The sequence below is a fragment of the Barbus barbus genome (assembly GCF_936440315.1).
Source record: "Barbus barbus genome assembly, chromosome: 24".
NCBI classification, from domain to species: Eukaryota; Metazoa; Chordata; class Actinopteri; order Cypriniformes; family Cyprinidae; genus Barbus; species Barbus barbus.
In genome coordinates this window covers 9935379-9960951 of record NC_136752.1, presented here as the reverse complement: position 1 = coordinate 9960951, position 25573 = coordinate 9935379, and the positions used below count along the sequence as shown (strand labels likewise).

The 25573-nt window shown below is 36.9% G+C and overlaps 1 protein-coding gene across 4 annotated transcripts in view; it reads right to left on the bottom strand.

The window, feature by feature from the left end:
- LOC306844128 (ras-specific guanine nucleotide-releasing factor RalGPS2-like) overlaps positions 1-25573 on the bottom strand; it is a 113430-nt gene that overhangs the window by 47078 nt on the left and 40779 nt on the right. For all 4 annotated transcript variants that reach the window (XM_079376054.1, XM_079376057.1, XM_079376055.1 and 1 more), the window contains exons 6-9: positions 14344-14427; positions 7871-7960; positions 7700-7792; positions 4308-4434 (exon numbers count right to left, since the gene is read on the bottom strand). In XM_079376054.1, the coding sequence (XP_079232180.1) occupies positions 4308-4434; positions 7700-7792; positions 7871-7960; positions 14344-14427 (394 nt within the window). The remainder of the gene's footprint in view (positions 1-4307; positions 4435-7699; positions 7793-7870; positions 7961-14343; positions 14428-25573) is intronic.

Here is a 25573-nt window from a genome sequence, read left to right as displayed (position 1 = left end):
TTCAGCTTGCTTCTGGGCACATTTCCTCAAAGTACACACACTCCAGAGTGATAATGGTTCAGATCAGTGAATATTCACAAGCCGCTCAGACTTAGTCCACACACACACACACACACACACGTTGGGTTTTGTGGTTTATGGGGACTCTCCATAGGCGTAATGGTTTTTATACTGAACAAACTGTGTGCGCTATTGCCCTACAGCAACCCTACACCTAAACTTAGCCCTCACAGGAGACTTTGTGCATTTTTAGATGTTCAAAAAAAACACCATTTAGTATGTTTTTTAAGCCTTTTGAATTACGGGGACATAGGCAGTGTCCTCATAAACCACCTTCCTATTGTAATACCTCTGTCATTATACAAATTTGTGTCCTCATAAACATGCACGCACACACACACACACGCGCGCGCGCACGCACACTATCAGATGAAAGGCAGGATCTGCAATCATCTATGGAAAAGACACTTAATCCATAAAAATCAAGACAGATGGACAGATAGACAGGGGTAACAGGTGAAAGAACATCCAGCAAGTCAAAAGAAACTGTTTCAGTATTACGGCCAAATCTGAGAACACAAGAGATCCTCTGCCTCAAATTCCTCCATCTTGCTTTCACTCTCTTATTTTTTACTTTGAGCAGATTTACAAGGAGAGTGACTGGCAGTTCTTTAATGCAGTTCAGACCTCAAGTTGTACAAGAGAGCAGTATTTTCCTCTTTGCCTTCCAAAGAGCCTGGGAGTCCTCCAGCCCCGTACCAAACACACCAGGGCAAACACACATAAACATGACATACGTCCAGCTTATAGTGATAAATATGGTTCAGTTTGTATAAAGTTCAGTTAAGAACAAGACTGCCTTCAGCTAAATGTTAATTCGACCAAAAATGAATATTCTGTAATAATTTAGTCCCTCATATAATTTCAAACGTTAATTAATTTCTTCCTTAGTAGACTACATAAGGTATTTTGAGAAATGTCAAATTTGTTGTTTTATTGTCGCATTACCAATTTTGTTGACCAATCACAGAGCAATCAATGGAAGTCAATGAAACCCTATTGACTTTCATTGTATTTTTGGGTGACAGAATTTTCACTTTTCAGAGAATTAAGTGAACTTTGGTATCACAACATAATGAAATTTAGATATCAGCCAATAAATGCCTGCTATATTTTGCATCCCTACACCAAACTAATCAACCCAGTCTGTGACTTGGCTACAACTTAGCTACAAAATAATACATAAACTGCATATGAAATATGAATTAAAGCATGTGATGACACTCTATGGCAGACAGTATTGTCTTTACAGTACAGTAGCCTTACAGTATTTAATCCGCTCCAGTAAGCAGCTGTATGAACAGTACAATTTCCCGACTCATTGTAAATATGGTTGTTAATCTAAAACACTGATTGTGTAAACGCAGCCTAGAGGAACTACAGTGGATATTTATTTTACACTTCTTTCTATCTTAAGTCATTTGAATGTTAACACATGATAAAACACATTGGAGAGAGGCACAGCGAAGGACAGAATATCTCTTTCGCAATACAACATATCCATGCCAAAAAGATACAAGAAAACAGACACATCTACGAAAAATTTGATTAAAGTCAAGTGGAGAGTCAAAACACATATCCAATTTGCTCAAGACATTTTGTGCTGCCAGTAAAAAAAAAAAAAAAAAAAAGCAGCAGCATAAAAGAAAAACAGTGAAAAAAGGGGAAGAGGATTTTGCTTTAACTGATGCATGCCTGTAGCCAATGGCTCAGGAGCGTCACCCATCGTCAATCTGAGCTCTAGAATCCCTAAACAGAAGAGAACTGGGAAGGCATTCAGAAGATGAAGTAACTCCAACACACAGATACAGAGCATAACTGCTAATAACGATGCCAGTTTTATATAAAAGAGTATTATAAGCATGGCACTGAGCAAAATGCACGTAATGAAGCGTCTAAGTACATGAGTGAATGTGCTTTGACAAGCTTGTAAGGATGACATTTCACAAAAGCATGTTTACACTACAAAGGAAGCACACTGTCACAGGCAATTTAATTTTGCACATGTATAATATAATATAATCAAGGGTGCACATAAGTGGTTCGCATGCACGACTAAAATAAAAAATGTGATGGATAAATCCACTAGTCAGCATTTAAGGTGGATCAAAACCTTTCATCAAAGTTGTCCAAAACCCAAAATGCGTTCTTGTCTTAGGACAACTTCGATTAACTTTTTTGGTCGACTTCAAATGTTGACCACTGTATGTTCAGTCCATGCATTTGCATACCGACATGTTTGAGAGATGTTAATGCACAATCACCACTTTAGATCGATTAACTGTGAGACTGTATAAGATTTACATTCAAGCTGAAAGCATAAATCTAGTCTATGCGCTGCCGGTTTCACAGCAAAATGCAAAACTTCATTCACAAATGCGCTTCACGTGTGCTCTTCACTCAGCAGCACATTTACTTACTTGTCGGCAACCCACCAAAATAAAAGCTTGTTGATTTTAGGTTTGAAAATGATGAAAATGTATATAAAATTAATAAATAAAAATGAAAATAAATTAGCATTGTATTTTTAATTGTACTATATATTTAATACTCACTGTTTATTTCAAAATAGCCTATAATAGCATTAAATCACACTTTATTATTTTATTTTAAAAAAGTGAAATAAAAAGTGCAGTAATATTATTGTGAGCACCAAACCAAATCTCGAGGTGTTCTCAGGGGTTCCTCAGGGGTCAACCCTAGGGCCATTACTCTTTAGTTTGTTTTTGAATGACTTTCCAGATGTTTGTCCTGATTTACATCTTCAAATGATGGAGATGACACTGTGATTTATGTACATGACTAAATAAAAGAACAGGTGGCACAAAAATGATCTATCACAAAGACAACAATTTTAGATTGATTTACTCAGGGCTGCTTAACATTAAATGTTTGTAAAAGTGCCTGTATGCATTTTAAAATTAAAAAGGAGGAGGTCCAACCAGATATATTAGTTAATGGTGAAAAATTACAGATTGTACCAGATTTTAAATATCTTGGAGTTATCTTAGATTCTCATTTAACATTTGAAAATCATGTTCGAAAAATAGTCCGTGGAATGACACCTCAACTTTAAATTTATACGGTGTCAACTTTCAACAGAAGCTTCAAGAGTGTTTTTGAATTCTTTAATCTTTTCTCATTTTTCCTATTTTATTACTTCATGGTCACAAGCAAGAAAATCTACTCTTAGACCTTTATATATTTTGTATAAACATGCTTTAAAAGTATTTGACAAGAAACCTAACCGATATCATCGTTTGATTATCAACAAGTACAATTTTTTTTACTTTTGACAATTTTGTTGTGTTCTAAAATTGTTGTTTGAAGTACAAAATTGTTAATAATCTTGCACCTTCAAAGAATGTGTATATACAGTAAGCCAAGAGGAGGCTGGTTTTTCTTTGCAGTAAACAACTTGGTTCTCGCGAGACAACAGATTCTCACTAAAGCTTACGCTTTTTTATTGTATGTTTGATCAAATAAATGCAGCCTTGGTGAACATGAGACTTCTTGCAAAAATATGGTAGTGTATTTTATTATATTATATAATATTGTTCTGGTAACATTTCTATTGTTTACAATATTTTACATATACCATTAATTATGTTTATAACTATATAAATATAGGGATAAGACGCATAGTGGGATATTCGTGTATAAAGTTAATGCAACAGTGCTATTTATTGTCTCACCTACACTTTTCTCTTCAAAACAAAGCTGTGATAAATACTAGTTTTTGTTTAATACCAATATAAAGCTGTAAGATATGACAGAAACTGGTTTCATGACAAATCACGCCTGTCCCTGTAACAGCCTGAGGGGAACAGCCTGTGTTTCTTCTGCCAGTCAATCATTTTTCAGAATGTCAACAAATAATAGAATGAAGTAAATGTAATTACACTTACATAATTAATCGCATGTGTCAATGTGTTCATTTTGACAGCTCTAATTTACACAGAAATAATAACTGCACAAACAATGAAACGAACTCAAAAGGTAATATTCAAGTTGGCTATTTAGTACAAATCATCCACAAGTCATCCCTAGAACTTTGAGGATATCTAAACAAGATAAAAATGTCTTAAATGGGACAATTTAATTAAAATCTTTAATTGATTCCAATTTGAAAATGTCTGCAAGACGTGAAGTGTGTGCATTTATAATTTCCTTGGAAATTGGAACAGGGCCTCCCCACAAGGTTATGTTTTGTGTGTGTGCAAATAAGAGAGGAAAAAAAAAAATACCCAGATACGGGATGCAGGATGTCATGCTCTGGCTGCTGATGTAATCTCTCAAGCGTTTATAGTTGTCTTCTTTAGACATGAGATACTCCAACCTCTCAAACGTAGCCTTGTCCTTTCGACTCAAAAGCTGTGGGAAACAGAGTTAGAAAAAGAGATTTGTTTCTGTAACAAAAACAATGAGTGAGTTCTTTTATCGGTCTATGATAAATGCCTTTAAAAGGAAGAATCTGGGTTCAATACAAATTTGGCTTTATTATCAGCATCTGTGACATGCAGAAGTGCAGCAACCCTCAGTAGACAACATTCAGACATTTTTTGAATGTTTTATCAAGTCCGCGTGTGTTTCTAGACACGCAAACATTTAGTAAATCAGGGTTTAAATCATCTAAATGAACTAGACTGTAAACAATCCGGTCTCTAAGAACAGATCTCAAGAGTGCTGATTTTTAGTGTCTGTGCTCATCATCTCTATCGTATGCCAGTAATCATTCACAGTTAAAGTGATTTTTGTTTGTTTTCCATTTATCAACCACTTGGCAGTGCAATCGTAAACACAATCGCATTCGGGACGGCGTAAAATATCGCCACCTGACCAAAACAACAGAAGAGAAAAACTGAAAACTAATGTTTAGTGTTTAGTAATGTTCTCAGCAAAAACAAAAGTGGGAGAAACAAAGGCAGCAAACAGATCAGATTAAATAAGAGCTCTGCAAACAAAGGAAAAGCTGATAGAGCTGAAATGAAGTCAATTCAAATAAACCTAACCAAATTAAGAGCCATCTGATGTGACCTCTCACGCAAACACACACAAGTTCTCAAAAATCATTCTGTTTGCAGGTCCGTGTGTGGATAAAATTACTGCAAATGACCCCAGAAGAACAGCAAAACTTCTTAGCAGGAAGTTTGTAAATGGACTAAATGTCTTCGAATCGGTTTATTTGATACAAAAATGAAAATACAATAATATGAATACAATCAGAGTTATATTAAAAATGTCCTGGCTCTTCCAAGCTTTATAATGGCAGTGAATGGGGGTCGAGATTTTGAAGCCCAAAAAATAAAAGGCCTTCTGAAGCGAATCGATGCATTTGTGCAAGAAAAATATCCATATTTAAAACATTATAAAGTGTAATCTCTAGCTTTTGCTAACTGTCATGAAAGTGTGGTGTTCCAGCGGATGACGTAGTACGTAGGCGTAGCGTAAGCTTTAGTGAGAACCTGTTGTCTCGCGAGAACCAAGTTGTTTACTGCAAAGAAAAACCAGCCTCCTCTTGGCTTAGTGTATATCAAAATTCTGACATTTTCCTTTACAAGTATTGTACTCCTAATTCATGACCAGAGTTTTGTTTTGCTCTCTCCTCTGTGCTTACGCTAAGCCTACGACCTACGTTATCCGCTGTAATGCCACTCTCTCATAAATGTGTGTATGACAGTAAGCAGAAGCTAGAGATGACAGTTTACAAAGTTATAAATATATATTTTTCTTACACAAACACATCAGTTCACTTTAGAAGGCCTTTATTAACCCCCTGGAGCTGTGTGGAGCACTTTTTATGATGGATGGATGCACTTTTTTGGGCTTCAACAGCCATACACTGCCATTATAAAGCTTGGAAGAGCCGGAACAACTCTGATTATATTCATCTGAAAGAAGAAAGTCTCAGACATCTAGGACAGCTTGAGGGTAAGTAAATCATGGGGCAATTTTCATGTCTGGGTAAACTATCCCTTTAAGTGTAAAATGGCAAAGTCACTTATAGTCAATAAAATGTCTGTTGGGGGACCATCAAAATAAATAGTTGGCAGATATTAAACAGACAGTCTACTAATAATGTAATGACTGGTAGTTGACATGTAGTTGCAAAGTTACTTGTTTAAAGTGGACTATCAAAAAGTGCAACCAATATTTTTAAAATCGAAAGGTTGAATTGCCACTGAAGAACAAGATGCTATTTGGATTATTCTCAAATCATATTGGATAATGCAATTTATAAGGGAAAATATTTAAATAAATTACAAAAATAGCCACACAGAAGTATGTTCAGAGACCACTAAATGGAGTGTGTGCTTTTGGCTATGTCTGAGGAAAGCTAGTCTGAGAAGCCATGGGAAACACAGACCTGACAGAAAGAGCGGGGGAGAGGAATATTCCAGTTATGTAAGACTGAAAATAGTACACTAGAGACAGTACAGAGGAGGGGGATGCTGGCTGTGACTGAAGACAAGGCAAGACAATATTTCCAAAGAAAAACGGATACACCGAGATGCTGGAGAGCCTGATCCTTATACAAGTTTACCATGGTAACCATAGCTCCCCTCAAAATAGAAATAAATACTGCTTGCACATGCAAAAACCGTCACCAAAATGCTAAGATGTTGCTGCTGGCTGCCAAGGTATTGTCTTGTGGCTTCTAAAACGTTCAGAATTGCATGCGTGTTGCTAGAGTCTTCTGAGTGGTTTTAGAGCATTCTATGAGGTTCCTTGGGCATTCCAGGTGGCTCTTTGGTGGTTTTGTTCTGGTCGAAAGAGAAAGATAAAAAAAAAAAACACTGGGAAATCTGAAGTTGCTAATGCTAATGAATCTCAGCAACCCACATGCAGCACAGATGCTTGTCTACAGAATGATTTGTGAGCAAACATGCTGTGAAGTTATAAAAACCTGAGGAACAGGTGTCTGTTTTATGATAGTTGCCCTATTTTATAGTAGAAACAGACGAGTGCTTGGGAAACCCCACTATTAGCTTTTAGTTTAGCGCAAGCTAATGATCTTTAAAGAAACTGAGGCAGTCAGTTCATAAGGATATCATTAACAACAACTTCTCCATCATTTGAAAGAAAATATCCACTCAAGCACCATCATTGTATGCTATTTTAATAAATTACAGGGGTACAAAAATCACTACAACTATTGAGTGTGTTCAAAGGGAGGGTCTAATGTTTGGGAAATTAATTGCATGATTTAATTCCAGTAAAGATTGAAAGTGGAAAAACTAAACAGAGTTCCTTGTTATTCATCAGTCTATTGGAAAGAAGCAGCTCAAGGTTTCACAGTGATTCATTTGTTTGCAGTTTCCAGCCCTCATCAATAACTAACTGAGAGCGTGTTGGAGGCCTGGATAATTTCACAACCTATAAACACACCGAGTCTAAAGAAATTTGGACACATACAGCAGCTGGGTTGGACAAAAAGATAATTGAATGAAACAAGAACCCAACTGACCCAAAAACACACACAATGCTTTGAAAATAAAATAAAAAAGTAACAGATAAATAAAAAAATTGTTTAAAATGTGCAAATTATTTTCTAATAATTACCACAAAAATATGCTTTAGCAAGTAATTTAAAAACTAGTATTCAAAGTATTAATAAGCAGTATATTAAATAACTCACAGCCCAGGTCTTGGTGAGCCTGAAGATGGGGGCGCTCTGTAAAGCAGATATTACTGCCATCACTGCATGGAGATTATTCATGTCACACAGTTTCTGCAAGAAGAGAGAATAAAGGTTAACAAACTGGTATAATCACTTAAGTACACATGTGCTGTATGGAGTGTTTTTTACCTTTGCTGTTCTGATATAGAGGCTCAACACTTCTGCCCTGATCTTCAGAGTTTGAGCATGAAGAATCTCCCTCACCACCCAGAAACTCACCTAACATTAGACAACACCATAAAAACAAAGACATATTGATAACTGATCGATACTGCCATAGTCAAGATATTGTTTTTCAGTAGGCTACACTACAGTTAACCTAAACATGGTGGGGCAGTAAAATGTACATGTAAACCCATTAGCCACATGTGCAGAGACGCTGCACCAGTAAGGTCAAAAATTCAACTTTGTGTAGTAAACAGTAAGGGGAAAATACAAGGTGACAAGAACAAGAAGAAATTAAGAGCCAAGACAAAGAGAAGAGAAAATGTGAAAAGAAACTAAGGTGAGACAAAACAATATGAAGACAGGACAAAAACAGAGAATGAGATTAAGTGAGACTGGAAAATAAGAGACAAAACCGTGAAGGTTAAGATGGGGTGAGATTCAGAGGAGACCAGATGAGATGAGATGAGAGAAACTGACATGAGAAGAGACAACATGACAACAAAAAGGAGAACGTGCAAAGAAAACAAGAATCAAAGAAAACAGAACAAAAGGAGATGAGACTGGAAACTTCAAACAAGAGATATAAGGATAAGAATAGAATAAACTAATAAAATCAAGAGAGAGAGGAAATGAGACAAAGACAAAGACAATGAGAAACAAGAACTGAGGTGAAAAAATTAGACCAGTGGATAAGCATGAAAAAATAAACACAATTAGAGGAGAAGAGACATGGAGAAAATGCAATTAGAAGAGATGAGACTGCAAGAGAAGAGACACAATAAGGAGGGACAAGATAAAGAGACGGAAGTGAGACAAGAAGAGAATGAGTACAGCAGGAAAAACAGAGACCAAGACTATGAGACTAGAAGAGAAGAGACCAGACCATAAAGGGCAAGATGAGAAAAGAAGAGATGAGGTAAAAGACTGAGAGGAGATGAGTCAAGAATGAGAGGTACTGACATGAAAAGACAACAAAGACAAGAGAATAATGTGCAGAGAAGAAACAAGACAGAAGAAAACTAGAGGAGATGAGACTGAAAACTGGAACAAAAGTGACAAGAATATAAGAGAACAGATCAGATAAAGAATACATAAGACAACACAAGAAGACAAGAGAGTGAGATGAACTGAGATAAAAAGAGACAAGACAAGAGAACGAGAGGCGAGAAGACAATGAGAGGAGAAGACGAATAAGGGACACAAAGACAGTGACAGGAGAGAAAAGACAAGGACCAAAAACAATTAGGAGATGAGACTGTAAGAAAAGAGACAAAATGAGAAGAGACTACACTCTTAAAAATACACCGATTCCACAGAAGAACCATTTTCGGTTCCACAAAGACCCATTCAGTCAAAGGTTCTTTAAAGAACCATCTCTTTCTTACCTTTTTATAATCTGAAGAACCTTCTTTCACCACAAAGAACCTTTTATGAAACAGAAAGGTTCTTCTGATGTTAAAGGTACTTTATGGAACCATTTAGACAAAGTTCTTCTATGGCATCGCAAAGCACCTTTATTTGTAAGAGTGTAGTTGAGACAAGAAGAGGAGATGGAAATAGAAGACAAGAGACGAGACTAGGCCATGAACCGTGAGATGAGAAAACACAACGGGAGTCAAGAAGCGACTAAGGACAAAAAAAAGAGAAGGAGAGAATCTGAGATGAGAAGAGATAACATGAGACAAAAGGAGGACAAGTGGAGAAGAAAAGAGAAGAGAACAATAGGACACGAGATGGGGAACTGGAAGAAAAGTGGCAAGACAAGAAGAGAACAAAATAAGAGGGAAAGAGACATGAACAGAATGAGACAAGTAGTGAAGAAAAGAGAATGAGAGGAGATGAGAAGCCAAGAGACAAGAAGAAACCTTGTATTTTAAGCTTCAGACGTTATGTAACTTCAGACATGGATTGTTGAAATATCACTCTTCATCTCCTCCAACCCCTGCCAACCTCAGCCCCCCATTTCCATTTCTCCTGTTGATTTTCCAGACCTTTCCTTCCCGCGTTCCCTCTTTCCCCATCCCTCCCCACATGTTTGATGCTGGGACACACACACAGTGAGGTCATTGTTTCACCATCTCCCCTACTGTGTGTTCCCTTGTTTGTTGTTGTGAGATGGCTTCTTTGGATGAAACCAGAACGCCTCAAACCAGTGGAAAGAATTTAATTCTAATGACTACTGAAGAGAAAAGGCAGCATGGTATTGCAGACATTTATACTCGAACACAAATACACCGTGCAAAAACTCCATCTCACGCATGAGCACATATTCACACCAGCTGCTGCATTACACACACCTGCATCTGCATTACACAAAGAGGAAATCCATTTTGTAGCCTGATTATGAGCCTCTAGTCATGCAGATCTTCCCCCCACATACTCCATTAGAGAATATTTCATCTGCACTCTCCTCTTATTTCATCTAAGTCAAGGATAACATGACAAAAAAAGAAAGAAAGAAAAAGAACAAACTGAAATAGGGGGCAGGACTGAAAAAAAAAAAAAAAAAAAAAAACGGAACAGAACTTATGCAAATATCCCCTGGTAAAAGATACACGTGCCTAATTTTTAACATCTGTCCATGAGTAATCTTTAAGGTCTGTCTGTACGCGTGTGTTTGCATAAGTGTATTTTTATACAAAAGTTTGCTTCCATTATTTCCTGTATTGAGCACATAAGAGTAAATGTAATTTGAATACACTCCATGTTTGTGCATGACAGACCAAAAAGTATAGTTCCTAGACATATCAGCCTAGAAAATCACAGCTTTTCATTTTCTGTCAGTCTTAGTACACGATGTAACTACAGAAGAAGTTTTAATAGGAAAATAAAAAAAATTGAGCGAGATGCTAACGGTCTAATCCGATTCAATGATCTATGCTAAGCTAAGCTAAAAGTACTACCGTCAGACCCGGAGATCGGCTGAATGGATTCAAAAATGGTAAAACTCAACTGTTTAACTCTAGGGGAGTTGGAAAATGAGCCTATTTAAAAAAAAAAAAAAAAAAAAGTGGAGTGTTCCTTTAAGAGCTGCTGCTGCTGAACATGACGCAAATCTCAACTGTCCTTACCTTTTCTGACCCATTTCGTCTCTACTAATGAACTGACGAGTTGAATCGGGTGTGTTAGATGAGGGAGACAGTACTGGGCTGCTCCAGGACAGTTTGGAAAACCATTTCAGAGACGTGTTCTTAAATGTGACTCATATAAAATATATTACATGCATGCACAGTTTTAAGGCAGCTTTATTTCACCTTTTTGGCAACTTCATGACTTAACTGACCACGACATTGCATGCACTTAGTTTATTTTGCGCTTTGATATGCAATGATAAAAGCTGCGAGCACAGTACTGTTTCTGTACTCGTTTGACTCATGCCTGGCGCTGAGGTGAAGCTGGAGTACATGTCTGAAATGTCTCCTGTTTGATGTGGTCGTAAAGATGTTCTGCGAATTAATAAATGCACTTCTTGTCAAGAGAAAAAGTGACAGAAACAGCAGTTGTGAGTGGGGTGGCCAACCCTAGCTCCACCCCTGCCTTAATTGCATTTAATATTTTTTATTTTTTTTCATTTAATATTTTTAACGCCTTAAGCCGCGGTCACACTAGACTTTTCATTCCATTGACTTCCACTCTTACGGATGCGAATGCGTCAGACCAGAAACGCAAGCGAAACAATTTGCGAGACAATTTCGCAAGCTCAAAGTCTAGTGTGACTGCAGCTTTAAACTGAAAAAGTAATCGCTTGCATTTACGCTCTAATTTTGACAGCACTAATATAAACATATAGTTCAATGACATTAGCTAATGTAGCTAGAGTTCAGTATGAATGATGAAACTAAACTAGTGACTGTTAAGCAAGCCATTGAAATACTCACTCAATTAATTTGGTCAAAAGCACCAATTCATTCAGGAACAAAACAAGACTTCCTGTAGGAATGAGTCTTGAATCACTCAAACAGTTATAGTTTATATAGTTCAGTAACCTTAGGACATTACGTTCCAGTTTTTTTAGGACGTTTTGTTCTCGCCTTTCTAAGCATCTTCCTTCAGAAAGTACATTTGTGTTGGCAGGCGAGTGCGTGTGGGTTCCTGAACAGCCGCTTTAGCCGTTTTCAGGATGTATATTGAGAGAAGTTTCCACAGAACACAAATTCCTCACTGATATTCTCATATTTATTACACAGCGCTAGCCATATTATCAGGGGAGAAAGTCTGTGTCTGTGAGGGTGTGTTTAAGTCTTAAAGTAGTGCGGTGCAAAAACAACTTCTGCATTGCATATAAGCTTAATCAATAATCATTCCCTTCTGGTTACAGACTATCAGCTTCTGCCAATTATGAAGCAACGATTGCACACAAAAACTTGCACACACTCAGAGGAGGCCACATATTTCTTCAAAGGTCAACTGGATCAAGTCAGTGTTTCCCAGCCCTAGTGGTGTGCATCCAACATCACACAGGCCTCAGCGCAGTGATAAGCTTTTCAAACATTGCAATTACCTGCTCACAGTAGAGCCAAAATGTAAATGCAAGTTTAGTTTCCCACTTGTCTCGTGCACCTGGAGTGACTGTGACATACAATCACAACGTGTTGTGTTAGCATAGAGACCAAATTCTGTTAACAAGAACCTTGACGGCAACGTAATTTTCCAACTTAGCCAATCCAAGGCAATAACGCCAAGAGATTTAGGCCAGAAACATACTCATTCGCAAACATGCTCAGCCAGCGCATTACAAGCATGCCAACCCTTGGAAGCTCAGCTACTAGAGAGGCCTCCACCCCTCGTGACCCGAACATTTACCTGGACCAACACTTTTCTGCACTTTAATGCCCAATCCCTAACACAAACCACTTGGAAACCTTATTTTCCGCTTTGAAGGATTTGAAGTTTTTATTTAAAACAACTCCATCACATGTGGCCACAGAAACAATAAACATGTTTCCTGTCTTAGTAAACCGGCTGACCACACACATATTCTGAATGTAGAATTCTGAATGGAAAAGTATATTTTAAAAAAGCAAAATAAAAAGCTACTGATTAAAAATATAATGTGCAAATTGGTTCTCCAGTTTAGCTTTCTTTCTTTTTTTATTTGAAAAGTATGTTTCGGAAACCACACTTTACTGCTCAAAAGTTTGGGGTAAAAAAAAGAACAGAAATAGATACTTTTATTCAGCAAGGATGCACTAAATTGATCAAAAGTGACTGCAATGACTTTTACATTGTTACAAAAAACTATATGTTAAACAAAAACGCTCATCAACGAATCCTGAAAAAATTACAGTTTCTGCAAAAATATCAAGCAGCACAGCTGTTTTTTGATGATAAGATGTTTCTTGAGCAGCAAATCAACATATTAGAATGATTTCTGAAGGATCATGTGACACTGAAGATGAATGAATGCTGAACATTTAGCTTTACATCACAGAAATAAATTACATTTAAAATATATTAAAGTAGAAAACTGTAATTTTGACATTAAATTTCACGTTCTAACTATTTTTACTATATATTTTTGATCAAATAAATGCAGCCTTGGTGAACATAACACACTTAAGTTTTTTGTTTTTTAATTTGAACTTTTATTTAGTTTTCTTTTGGATTTGAATCGCTCACTTAGCACATGCATCATTTGGATTCAAACTAAATCGTAAAAATAAAACAAACTAAAATTATAGGGGCATTCACTATAAACAACATTTATTTGAAACGTCAAGCATACACAACTTATTTAAAGTGAAAGTGAAACTAGCCTGTGTGAAATGCGCTAGGCTATACTGTGCGCATCTCTCTCATTCTGCACAAATACAGCTTTAATGTGATATTAAATTAAAGATGAAGTACCATAGATGAAAGAAATAGACAGCCTAAGTAACAAAAGCTTGTAGATTACATTGATTTTAATGAGCATAATTAAGTGTGAAATTAACTGATGGAAATATCTAATTGCTAAATGAACTAAGCCGACTAACATTATACATAGTGTTTTTGATTCTGTAGCCAGTACTTTTTGATGGACTGGAATGGTAACAAAACCTCTATATAGTCTATAAAATAAACTATTAATCCCTTCATTCTCAAAGAATTACATTTCTTTAAATCTTTTTTATTACTATTTGTTCATATTTGTGTTGTTTTATAAGCTGTTGTCATTATAAAATGTAATTAAACTGTCTTCATGTTTATTTAATTTGCCAACAATATGACCCCCATGCCCCCTGCCAGTCCACGGACCCTTGCAAAAGTGCTTTAACCTTTAGATGATTTTAATTTACTCAGACAGATGCTTACAGCAATTGTGAATTCCAATTTTTTTTTAAACTAAAACTATTCCAATAGTGTTTATTTCAACCTCCTCAGCTGCAAGTGTACAGTTAATCACTATCTATATCCAATCAATGGGGCAACAGCAAAAAGTGTCTGTGGTTTACCTGGTTAAAGCGTCGTGTGAAGGCCACAGCATTGGGTGCTGAACTGTGTTTCTCCTTCTTGTTCCAGCCACAACTAGAGAGCTCCTGCAAAAATAACAAGAGAACAAAAAGAGTCACGTAAAAAAAAAAAAATCAAGTTCCAGTTGGTTTGAGATTGGAGAAACTGGACGGAAACAATCAAGTCAATCAAGCACAGCAGGAGACGCGAATGGTCTACAATACCAAAAACAAATCAACTCGGGACACTTGAAATTGGGTGAGCATGACTCATGACCAGTGACCCTAGAGAACATCATTAATGGGGCCTCTGAGAGCAGATGTTTGAATCTTTCTCAGTCTGTCACGCTTTGTACACTTAATTTTGCATCCAAACACAGAAGTCATCTCAGAATCACATGCCAATCGTTCGAAAATCGTGTTGATCCTCCGTCTCGCTCGCATGGCGTGACTGATTGACTGAACGAGAATGGAAAAGCTTTTAACATAACATTTAACGATGTGTATTTGGCAACAACACCATTGAATAAACATCAATCTGACATGCTAAATCTCCAAAACGCGAACATGAAAACTCAACTCCGCCTGTTCTGCCATCTAAGAAACGGCTAAGTGCCAATACTAAAGCCGTCGTGACAGTCTAATATACGACATATCGGCCACGCTTGGAAATTCACATTTGGAAACTCCAGAACATAATTATGCAACCGTGCGTTGCATAATTACGCCAATCGCTCAGATATTTTCCAGTAGAGAATCGGTTTCAAACAAGCTGTTAGCACCATTAAAACACAAAAACAAACTCTGATATGCATTCAACCACACACAGAGAGATTTAATTTCCGTCAGCTGTCAGTAATGGGAGAAGAGCTGCCTGATTCCATGATGGGACTTCAAGAACAATGAAATTAACCATCAAACATATTCATCGCGATTGTCCATCGTGAACTTAAACCCGGCAGCAACACAACCGCAATCTCTCATGAGGTCACACTAGCAAACAGTAACTTAATGAGTCAGCAACCTGTGGAGGTAGCAGCTTAGCAACATACACAAACACAGATGTGAGTGCACGAGCCAACACACACAGAGCTAAGTAAGTGCGCTTTCTGCATTGTGTCTCCAGCACCAACGACCACCGAGACGTGCCAATGAAATCGCTTCTGCTGAACCAATTTCTCCATGTGTAACAAATCTGAGCCCCCAGCGTAGAGTTCAGAATCTGTGATGAGGAAAATCACCTACTGAGATTTAAATGAAATCAGTGGCTCCCCACTCTGAGAACAAAACAAGGTTAATGGCAGATTTCCGTTCTTCTTCTGTGATGTAATGCATTTCAGAGACTACGGTAGAAGTGAACCGGACAGGGACTTTATTGAATTTAACTCAATGTAATTATTCCAGCTGGCCAGTTGTCAAGGTTATCATTGAGTTCTTCAAACAGGGACAGCACTACCACAGGCTCCAAATGGTAGTAGTTTAGGTAATATTTGGGCTAGTAACCAAAAAGATGTAGGCTGGAAACCCCAAAGAGGGATATCATCCTCAAATAACTGTGTTCATGTTTTACCTAAATCATATTGTACACTAAATTGGCAAGACCTGCCATTTGGCTGGAACAAAAGAAAACAAAAAACAAGACCAAAAAAAAAAAAAAGAAAAAAAATTGGTTAACGGGGTGTGTCTTGCAATGATAGAGAGAAGAGAGTGCTCAATTTGAGAGCACAGGACAGATATTAGCAGATTGATTATAGCAATGGCAGATAAAAAAAAGAAAATAAAAAAAAAGGAGGAAAATATCAGAGAAACAAAACATTAAAAAGAAGTGTTACTATCAGGCAAAAGGTAGGACCTGTGTAAATATCGGAGCAGCTTTCCAGCGGTAGAGAGAACTCAAGGAGCGGGAAGGGCTTGAATCGGACGCAAAGGTTGTGTCGTTTCTTCTTGATAGGTGAGTAACGTTGATTTTGCTTCGTTTCGCACTACTTATCCATGTTGGCTTTTGTTTGAATATGCTTGTGTGTCATCTTCACTTGTTTCCACGATCATCGTTGCCATAGTTGCGTAAGTACGTGTGGGGCGGAGATTTCAAAATAGGGACGAGGTCCTGTTGGGGTATGGGCGTGTTTGTTTTGCTGCTTTCAAATATCAACATCGCTTGGCAAAAATCGCTTGGTGCACCTTTAATATATGTATAATAGTAAGTTTCAATTCTTGAATCTGACTGGACAAGCGGCTTTCCAACATTAGCCAGGTTTCCATTATAGATTTGCGCAAAACTTTTTTGATATCTTATAAATGTCGATAAAAAACTATTGCGAAATGACAGCATTTCCATTAACCAATGCTATGTGACTAAAATTTAATTTTTTCCTTGTGATAAGTCATGGTGACGGATGTTGGTAGGCTTACGTATAATCACAGCCACTGCACTAGCCATTGTTTTTTTATCAAAGGAGACGTAGATGTTTATCTTTAGTGAAGCAGAGTGGACAGCCACTTCTGGAACGCTTTCAGAAATGTGCCGTGGCGTGGCTGATATAAACAAGCATTGACTACAGTGGCCGCGATCAGCTCCGGTGGCCGTGTCGGAGCCGTTTTGCACCACAGACGTGTGCAGTGTAAATAATACCTGAGAACGGCCATGTGTGAAATGTTTCTTGGAGGTTATAGTACATTAAAGAATGATCATGTGACTTATGTACACCAAGTGAACTGTAAATGTGAAAAAACTGTTTCCATTGCAGTTTTGCAAAATATTCCTTTTTGGAATTGCCTGAAAATCCACCTCATGCAAGCGTAAAAACGTTTTTATGATACATGGGAGATTTTGCAAAATTTCAATTTGCGTAATTTGAAGGGTATCTCTGCGCTCATTTTACACAGGCTGTCAGTCAGTGCAGTTACATTGTTAAGCCAGGAGGCTGCTGCAAAGGACAGTCTTTACAAGTGACTCAACTAATACATATAAAAACATCATTCTATGAAACAAGGTGTTGAAATTAATTTAACATTGATCGCCACTTTTCAATGGTCAATTGACAATCAACGCATGAGTAATGCTGAAGCTGATGTTTCACTTCATAGAGAACAATGTCATTGATTCAGTGCACTGAACGGTCCTGACGCCAGTCATGAGAAATCCCTTTAAACGTTGAAAGGATGCTATGACAAAGATATAATTTTATCTTCTGACAGCTGATGGCAAACTGATTTTTTTTCAATGAATATATGCGTTGACCTGAGGAGGACAGACGCAGGTATTCGTACATGTTCAGCCAATCTTTCTATTTCTGTTCAGTGCAAATCTACAAAACCTATGTACAAATCATGAGCATGATATTACAATATTGTGGTTATTGCGACAGCCCTACAAAAAAAACCCCAAAACAAAACAAAACATGACACAAAAATACGAGACGCAAAACCAAAACAATGCAAAAAAAAAAAAAAACAAGACAAAAAAACAAAACAAACCAAGACTTTAAAACAAAAAACACACACACACAAAAAAACAAGACATGCAGAAAACCCAAACAAACTTTTTTTTACCAAGCAATAATGCATTTGGATCTGCAGTTGTTATATATACAGGGTTTGGAATTAACACCCGCCAACCCGCCAAATGCGGGTAAAAATCAGCTGTGGCGGGTAACGCTGTCAAATCACTAGCCAATTTGGCAGGTTACTTTTCATAAGTTATGTTCACTCATTCATTTCTTGGGGAAGTTCATGCAAGCCAAATCTGCGCAAATACCGAACTCGTGAGACATCATGACATTATCGAGTATACTGCAAAAACCAAACAAAACAACTTGCGTTCTTTTACTGCATGATTCAGTCTATTAATATGCATTAGGAATGATCACAATTCAAGATAAAGGGACAGAAAATGTATATAGTTATATCAATTCATTAAGTTAATCAATATCACACGAAGAGTGCCGCTTAAAAAAACAGCATGCTTACAAATGTGATATAGTTTATTGAACTGTTGAATAAAATCAATAAGTTACTATCAAGAGACTTAAGTTTTAGACACCATATTGCCTGTTTTTGAGCTATTTCGACAACAGAAAATATTCCAAACACAGCTACAGCACTGTTTTGCGTCTCTGTGCAACATGATGGTGTTTGAATCCTGAATGAATCAATCGTTTAAATGAATCGGTTCAGTCGCAATGACTCACTTATTAACAGTGACTTGATGCCACCTAATGGCGCTTTAAATTTCATATTTACAGTATCTTTTCATTATTTAAATAATTTCAAATGTTTCATGTTTAAAATATCAAAACATTTATGCATTTCTAACTGCAAGTTAAAGCATTCCATGTCCCTCTAAGCTGCATTAACATGTGAAAAAACATCTAAATGCCACTTCAGATGCAACTTCTGCAAAGATGAATTTTATTGATACTGATTTCATTTGTTTAGTAACAGCCTAAATGTATTATTATTATTATTATATTTGACTGATTAAATGTAAAAGACTCAAAAAATTATGCACACTTTTAGAAAAAATGGCTTTATAAAGTTAAAAATGCCCATAAAAAGGTAAAAATCAATTTAAAGTTTTTGGAAAAGATTAATTTCCCTCACTGCTGTGAACTGACCGAATATGAAGAATATCAAAAACATTAGGAGTCAGCTGTCCACAACAGTCCTTAAGATACCAGCACAATAACACACTCAGCCAAATATCATCTAGATACCTTTATCGATAAAATCCCAGAAAATGTTTAGATTATTTTTTTATCAATATTTCACACCCCTAGTACTGACACAAAATGATTTGCAACGGTCGCTTTGTCACTTCCAGTGTAGACAGCCTCAAGCTGTTGGTTTATTTCGGGGGTTTTTTTGGCTGGTAGAAGTTATGAATGGCCGGTAACTTAAAAATTTAGTAGCCAAATTGGCTGGTGAGTGAAAAAGTTAATTTCAATCCCAACATATACACACACACACACACACACACACACACACACACACACACACAAAGAAAACAAGTAGATGGAATAGAAAAATAATGTAGAAGCTTGTTAGCGTTTTTTTTTTTTTTTTAAGAAAAACAAGCAGTTAGAAAATGAATAGTGTGTGCAAGTGATAGTCCTTTTAATAAAAAAGAAAACAAATAGCTAAAATAGAATTAGAATAGAGTTAGAGTGTCAAATAAAGATGGAAGATGTGTGTTTTCAGCCGTTTCTTGAAGATGGCTAAGGACTCAGCTGCTCGGATTGAGTTGGGCAAGTCATTACACCAGGAGGGAACAGCTAATGAAAAAGACAGTAAAAGTGAATTTGTGCTTCTTTGGGATGGCACAATAATGCGTCGTTCACTCGTCGCAGCAGAATTTTTCTTTTTTCTTGCAGATTTTCCGGACCATGAACTAGGAAAAAAAAGGGAAAGCCGGCTAAAGCATTAGTATGCTGATGTCAAATACTGTGCCTTGTTCTGGCAGTGACAGATTGAATAATGCACAAAGCAATGAACCCAGGGAAACTCATGAAAGACAGCAGAAACAAGGGAAGGAAAAAGACAGGGAGTTTGAAGCGAAAAACTTCTGTGACTCTCCGTTTCATAGATTTCAAGCCTTCAAACAAAAAAAGGAGGAAGTCAGTTCTGTTCACAGGGAGCGTTGCTATCGCACAAAAGTCTTTAAAGTCAATGGAAATGGGATCATAGCTGTGTTTTATGTTCCCTTTCTTCCACTTTCTTTTATGCCTACTGAAAAGGCTTGTACTGTTTCTAAAATGCAACATAATTTTAAGATGTAACAGCACTGATGTAGCTATGTGAATGCAGATGCACAGACGCCCACTAAAACTACCAGAACAACTCGTCATGTCTTGAAAAGACAAAAGCAATTGGCAGCTTTACAGATTATATTCAAACTTTTGTTTTTTTTTCCCAATTTAAACAATAAAACAGGCTGTTCTTATATCATTCCGGGAGGTTTTCATGGAAATAGATTAGCCAGCTGGGAATCAGGCATAAGATAGGGCAGATGAGCAGTAAAGGAAGAGCACTTGGCAGGGGTGACAATGATTAACTGTACGTCAAACTCTGACCTTGTGACGAATTCAGGATATGACACTAATTCACTTTACATTAACCGAACCTCAATATCATCACCTAGTCTGGAAACCTGGAGCTCAACCATCTAGCCACAGCTCAAAATCAGACAAACAGGGGAGCTGGAAATCAAAAGAAAGAAAGAATTACAGTCGGCAAGGAAATAGACGTCTCTAGCCAGTACTATATGGACTATAAAAATATATGTAGATTTAATACTAATGCTCACAGAATGGGAGGGCAGTAACAGAGATTTTCCATCATGGCATTTAATGTCATCATTGTGGCAAAATCTAACCATCATCCAGTATTTTATGGGTTTTCACGCTTTTTCAGGGGTCTAGGAATGATTTAGAATTTGTGAGTGCTCCAGACAAACCCAAACTAATCTAAAGCAAAGTGAACTCACAATAGACCACACTGATCGTCCCGAGAGGTTTTCAGATGATAATATGCAATTAAGTCCTTTCGTGTTCCCCAGAAAAAAAAAAACTAAAAAAAACTAACAGCATACAGGTTTGGGAAGACATCAAGACAAATAAATAATGACAGAATTTACTGTAGAGTGGACAACTTCTTTCGATTAGTTAACTGACATCACAAATCCTACAAGCTCAAGCCAGATAGCCAAGAACATACTTTTTCACATCTAGAAAAACAAGCAATTTCTGCATGTGTGTTTGAGACAGATCCTCACCTGAAGATTATAAATCTAAAATGGAACAATTTTCTTAGAAACTGTGTTCCAGTGATTCCCTCTCTCTGCTGCGAGAGGTTTTGCCTTGTAAAAACAGCACAAGAGAGAAAGTGAACATGCCATATGTAGAGTCCATTAATCTGAACTGCTCTATAGAGCCTGGATCACACGGCATCCCGCCAAGCAAATGCTACTATACAAATGTGTTCAGAATGAGGGAAGATGGGGGACTTGACTGGGGAAAAGACCTTGTGGTCCAAACTCTCTTTTGCGAAATAGAGACACACAGTAGAGAGGAATTGACTGAATGGTTGCACCACTTTAGCATGCTAGATTTTTGTGCAAATATGCTGTGTCCTACTCGCTAACCATCCGCAACAGTGTTTAACCAGGAGCTAAACGTTCTGATATACCACTGAGTATTTAAATTAAAGAAATAGTTCACCCCTCAGGACATCCGAGATGCAGTTTAGTTTCTTCATCTGAACAGGTTTGGAGAAATGTAGCGTTGCATCACTTGCTCACCAATGGATCCTCTGCAGTGATTGGATGCCATCAGAATGAGAGTCCAAACAGCTGATAAAGTGCATTATTGTAATGTTTTTATCAGCTGTTTGGACTCTCATTCTGACGGCACCCATTCACTGCAGAGGATCCATCGGTAAGCAAGTGATGTGATGCTGAATTTCTCCACATCTGTTACGATGAAGAAACAAACTCATCTACATGTGCTAAGGGCGAATACATTTTCAGCTAATTTTCCAAGCAAATTAAGCTTATTATATAAAAAAAAAAGAAAAAAAAAAAAAAAAAAAAAAAAGTGTCTTAGCAGAAATGTAAATGAAAATGTGTATTATATAACAGACAAGGATCCACTTCTTGTAATGTGAAAACCTTATGGTTTTTCAGGATTGCTGGGCCCTTGACCACCTTTTTTGCATTTCCTGTATAGCAGAACACGAAGATAGAGTGCAAGTTACTCATGTCATGCATCACATCCATGTGTCGGGCAGACTGCCATGTGATCTGCACAGCTAGCTTGTAACTGGCTCATGTGTGTCTGTAGTGGTCTTTTCCGAGACCCTACCAGCATTCTTCACGATAGTACGTATGCAACATTTTGCTCCGTCCCAGCCAAAACCGGCCAGACTGAACAATAATGTGCGTCATAGTCATGAAGGCCAGAGAAACCCACTGGTTCCTCTGTTAATGCTTACAGATGCATTACAGTACAACTTACAGGGACAGTTTTACAATTGAACATACACGTGCACCATTCATGTGGCTCTGTGCAACCAAATTGATTAAAGATGCTGATCTATTATCCTTCAAACCCAATGAAAGCATCTCCTGAGGCAATACTGCAAAAGGAAACCACGGGTTATCAAAAACTAAACTAAAATCAGCATCTCTACCACATTACATTTAAAGGGATAGATCATTCAAAAATAAAAGTTCTGTCATCAGTTACTCACCCTCATGTCGTTCCAAACCCATATGACTTTATTTCAGTGGAACACAAAAACGGCAAGTTGTCAAAGCTGCTTTTATCATAGAATAAAGGTGATCTAAAAATGACAAAACCTCCATAAAAGCATTCCTTAATATACTGCGACATTATCAATATCAAAACCACAGCAAGTTTTAATTAGGAATTCTGATAAACATTGTGTTATGTCTCATAACCAGATAATATTTGAATATTTTTTTATTTATTTTTTATATAGATACAATTTTCCAATCTTTTAGTCAATTCCAGCCTGTTTCTCATCAGTGTTGTTATTGTTAACAAATTCAAACTTGTTTTCGGTAACAAATAAATTAAAATTAAATATATTACATGGGGGAAAAAAATAAATAAATAAAAATTAGAAATATTAGCCTAACTGCTAAAGACTACAAAATATTGGCAAGCACTTACAAATAAAAATAACTAAAGCACACAATTCTTTTACAACTTAAACCGAAATATAAAAAAATGTAAATATAATATATATTAATAATTAATAAACATTATAAAAACACAAAAATCAAAATTGATAAATACTGAAAGAGTATGCATAATACAAAAATAACAGCTACTCACAAAGGTAAACAAACATGGCTTCAGAATATGTGCAATATAGCACATTAGTCATGTACCACTTTAATAATATTTTTGTCTATGTAGAGCCTTGGTCACTATGCTTTTATTCTATGGGAAGGAGCAGCCTGTGCATTCTGCAAAATACCTACTTTTCTCTTTCACCGAAGAAAAACAAACTGGTTTCGAACAACAAATGTTTAAAAAAAATTTTTTTTTTTTAAAAATCCCATTATTTTTCTTCTTTTTTTTTTACTTCTCATTTTTGCACACAGATGGCGAAGCGGCCAAGTGACCTTCAGATTGAAGATGTCACTGAATAACAAAGAACCAATTGTGCTTCTTTATCTCTTGCTCTCTCACACACATTTCACTTTAGTTCAGCAGAGCACAAATCATCGAAATCTCTCCTGCTTCCAGAGCCTCAAAAACAATTAAATTCCCCTGCAAAGAAACACACACACACAGTCACAAAAACACACACAGACAATAGAAAACTCAATGAACTGCAGTCGACCCAGGCACAAAAAAAAAAAAAAAAACATCAGGCTTCTGTTACAATGCGTTTTAATAGAGCTACTTCATCAAAAAAATCTTTAGCAACATCTGCAGAGTTAATAAAACCACCATTAATTAAAGCAAACCAATAATAACAGGCTGGACTGCCAGTTCTGATATCATTGCATTATTCCACTCAAATCAAACAAACATCTTCATTCCACCCAGGGCATTGTGGGTCAGAGCGTGCTTATAAGCGCCTGTAAAAAGGCTAATGGGGTGGTACAGAGAACAGACCGGAGATGTTTGCATGCACGTAGGTTGGAAAAAGTTACGTAATTTTACACATCACTCTAAAAGACATTTCATGAAGTTTTACTGTTTTAATGCATGTACAAAAGCCTCTGGTCTGCATTACAGCAGTGAGCTCATATTGCTGCCATACAGTATCATACTGCAGATGGACAGGTCACTTTGTGAATCTCTAAACTATTGCAAACTTCTTTGCCAAAATGTCACTGTAATGTTACCGTATGCATGTTAACTTGGTGCCTCTAATAAAACTTCTGAATATCTTTTAATTAAACCAAATCATCACCAGAACAACATATTTTTGTCAAAATAAGAATACAGCTACACTACTTTTGTCCTGGCACTAATACACAAACTTTACAATGTGCAATATCAGAAACAACAGTGCATGATAAAGCGGTAGCCTGACATTCACATTCATATTACATCACCCTCTGCCTTTTACTCTCATTTTACACAACGACGCAAATGGATGTGCTGCCAGATTCAGAGAAAGCGGAAATAATCCTTCAACAAATCCCTTCCACATTATACTAAAACTGCCAGATACACACAAAACGAGACAGAAAGCCAGATCAGACCCAGAAAATCTAGAAAGAACCATAATCTATACACATAATTTGTCGACTGATACGAAAGTTGGCTAAACCGCCAATCCCAGACATTTTGAAAATCAGAGGTTAGCTCAGTATCTTCTTCCAGAGAGCCAGACCTTGTCTTTTCAAAGAGACGACCTGCAATTTCACCCTCTCCTCTCCAAGCATCCAAAAAACTGCTGCAAAGACAATCAAAGCCAAACAACGCCGCTGCATAATCAATCAAACCTCTCATCGACAGAAAACAGTAGACCTAATTACACAAATTACTGTAATTACCATAAATAATGACAAAAAATGCACGCCAACCACAGTAATTTCCCACAAACGCATTAAACAAATCTGACATTTAGTTCCCCTCAGTCGTCATGATCTTGTCTCTTACAGTTAGAAAAAAAGCCTCACATGCTACATTAGTATTCAATGTGTGGTAGCCTCATCAAATGCTTTATAAATCACGGTCTGTGTGGCTGAAAGCCCAACCTTACAGATGGTGGATAAAACATGCCTGCGCTAATAAATCGTTCAAAGAGCACAGAGAGAGAGAGGACAACATGGAGGGCAGTGAATGGAGACCCAGCCCCAGATGTCAATAAGAAAAATAACCACAGATATTTATTTGGTACTCCATATAGCTGTGGGTTTCTTCTACAGACGTACTGCCTCTAAAGTTCGTTCACCAAGTCTTTTGTAGATATTTATCACAGTTTTTTCCCCATCCATGTGCCATCACATGAGTAATATTCTTCTCAGTTAAAGGCACAGTTCACCCAAAAAAAAAACCATTGTCATTATTTACTCACCCTCATATAGTTCCAAACCTGCATGAACTGCTTTCTTTAGCAGAACACAAAGAAGATATTTTGCCGAATGTTGAAAATCAAATGTACAAAACAAAATAAAACAAAATGAAAAACATGCAACAAAACAAAAAGTAAAACAAAAGCACAGCAAACCAAAACACAAACAACA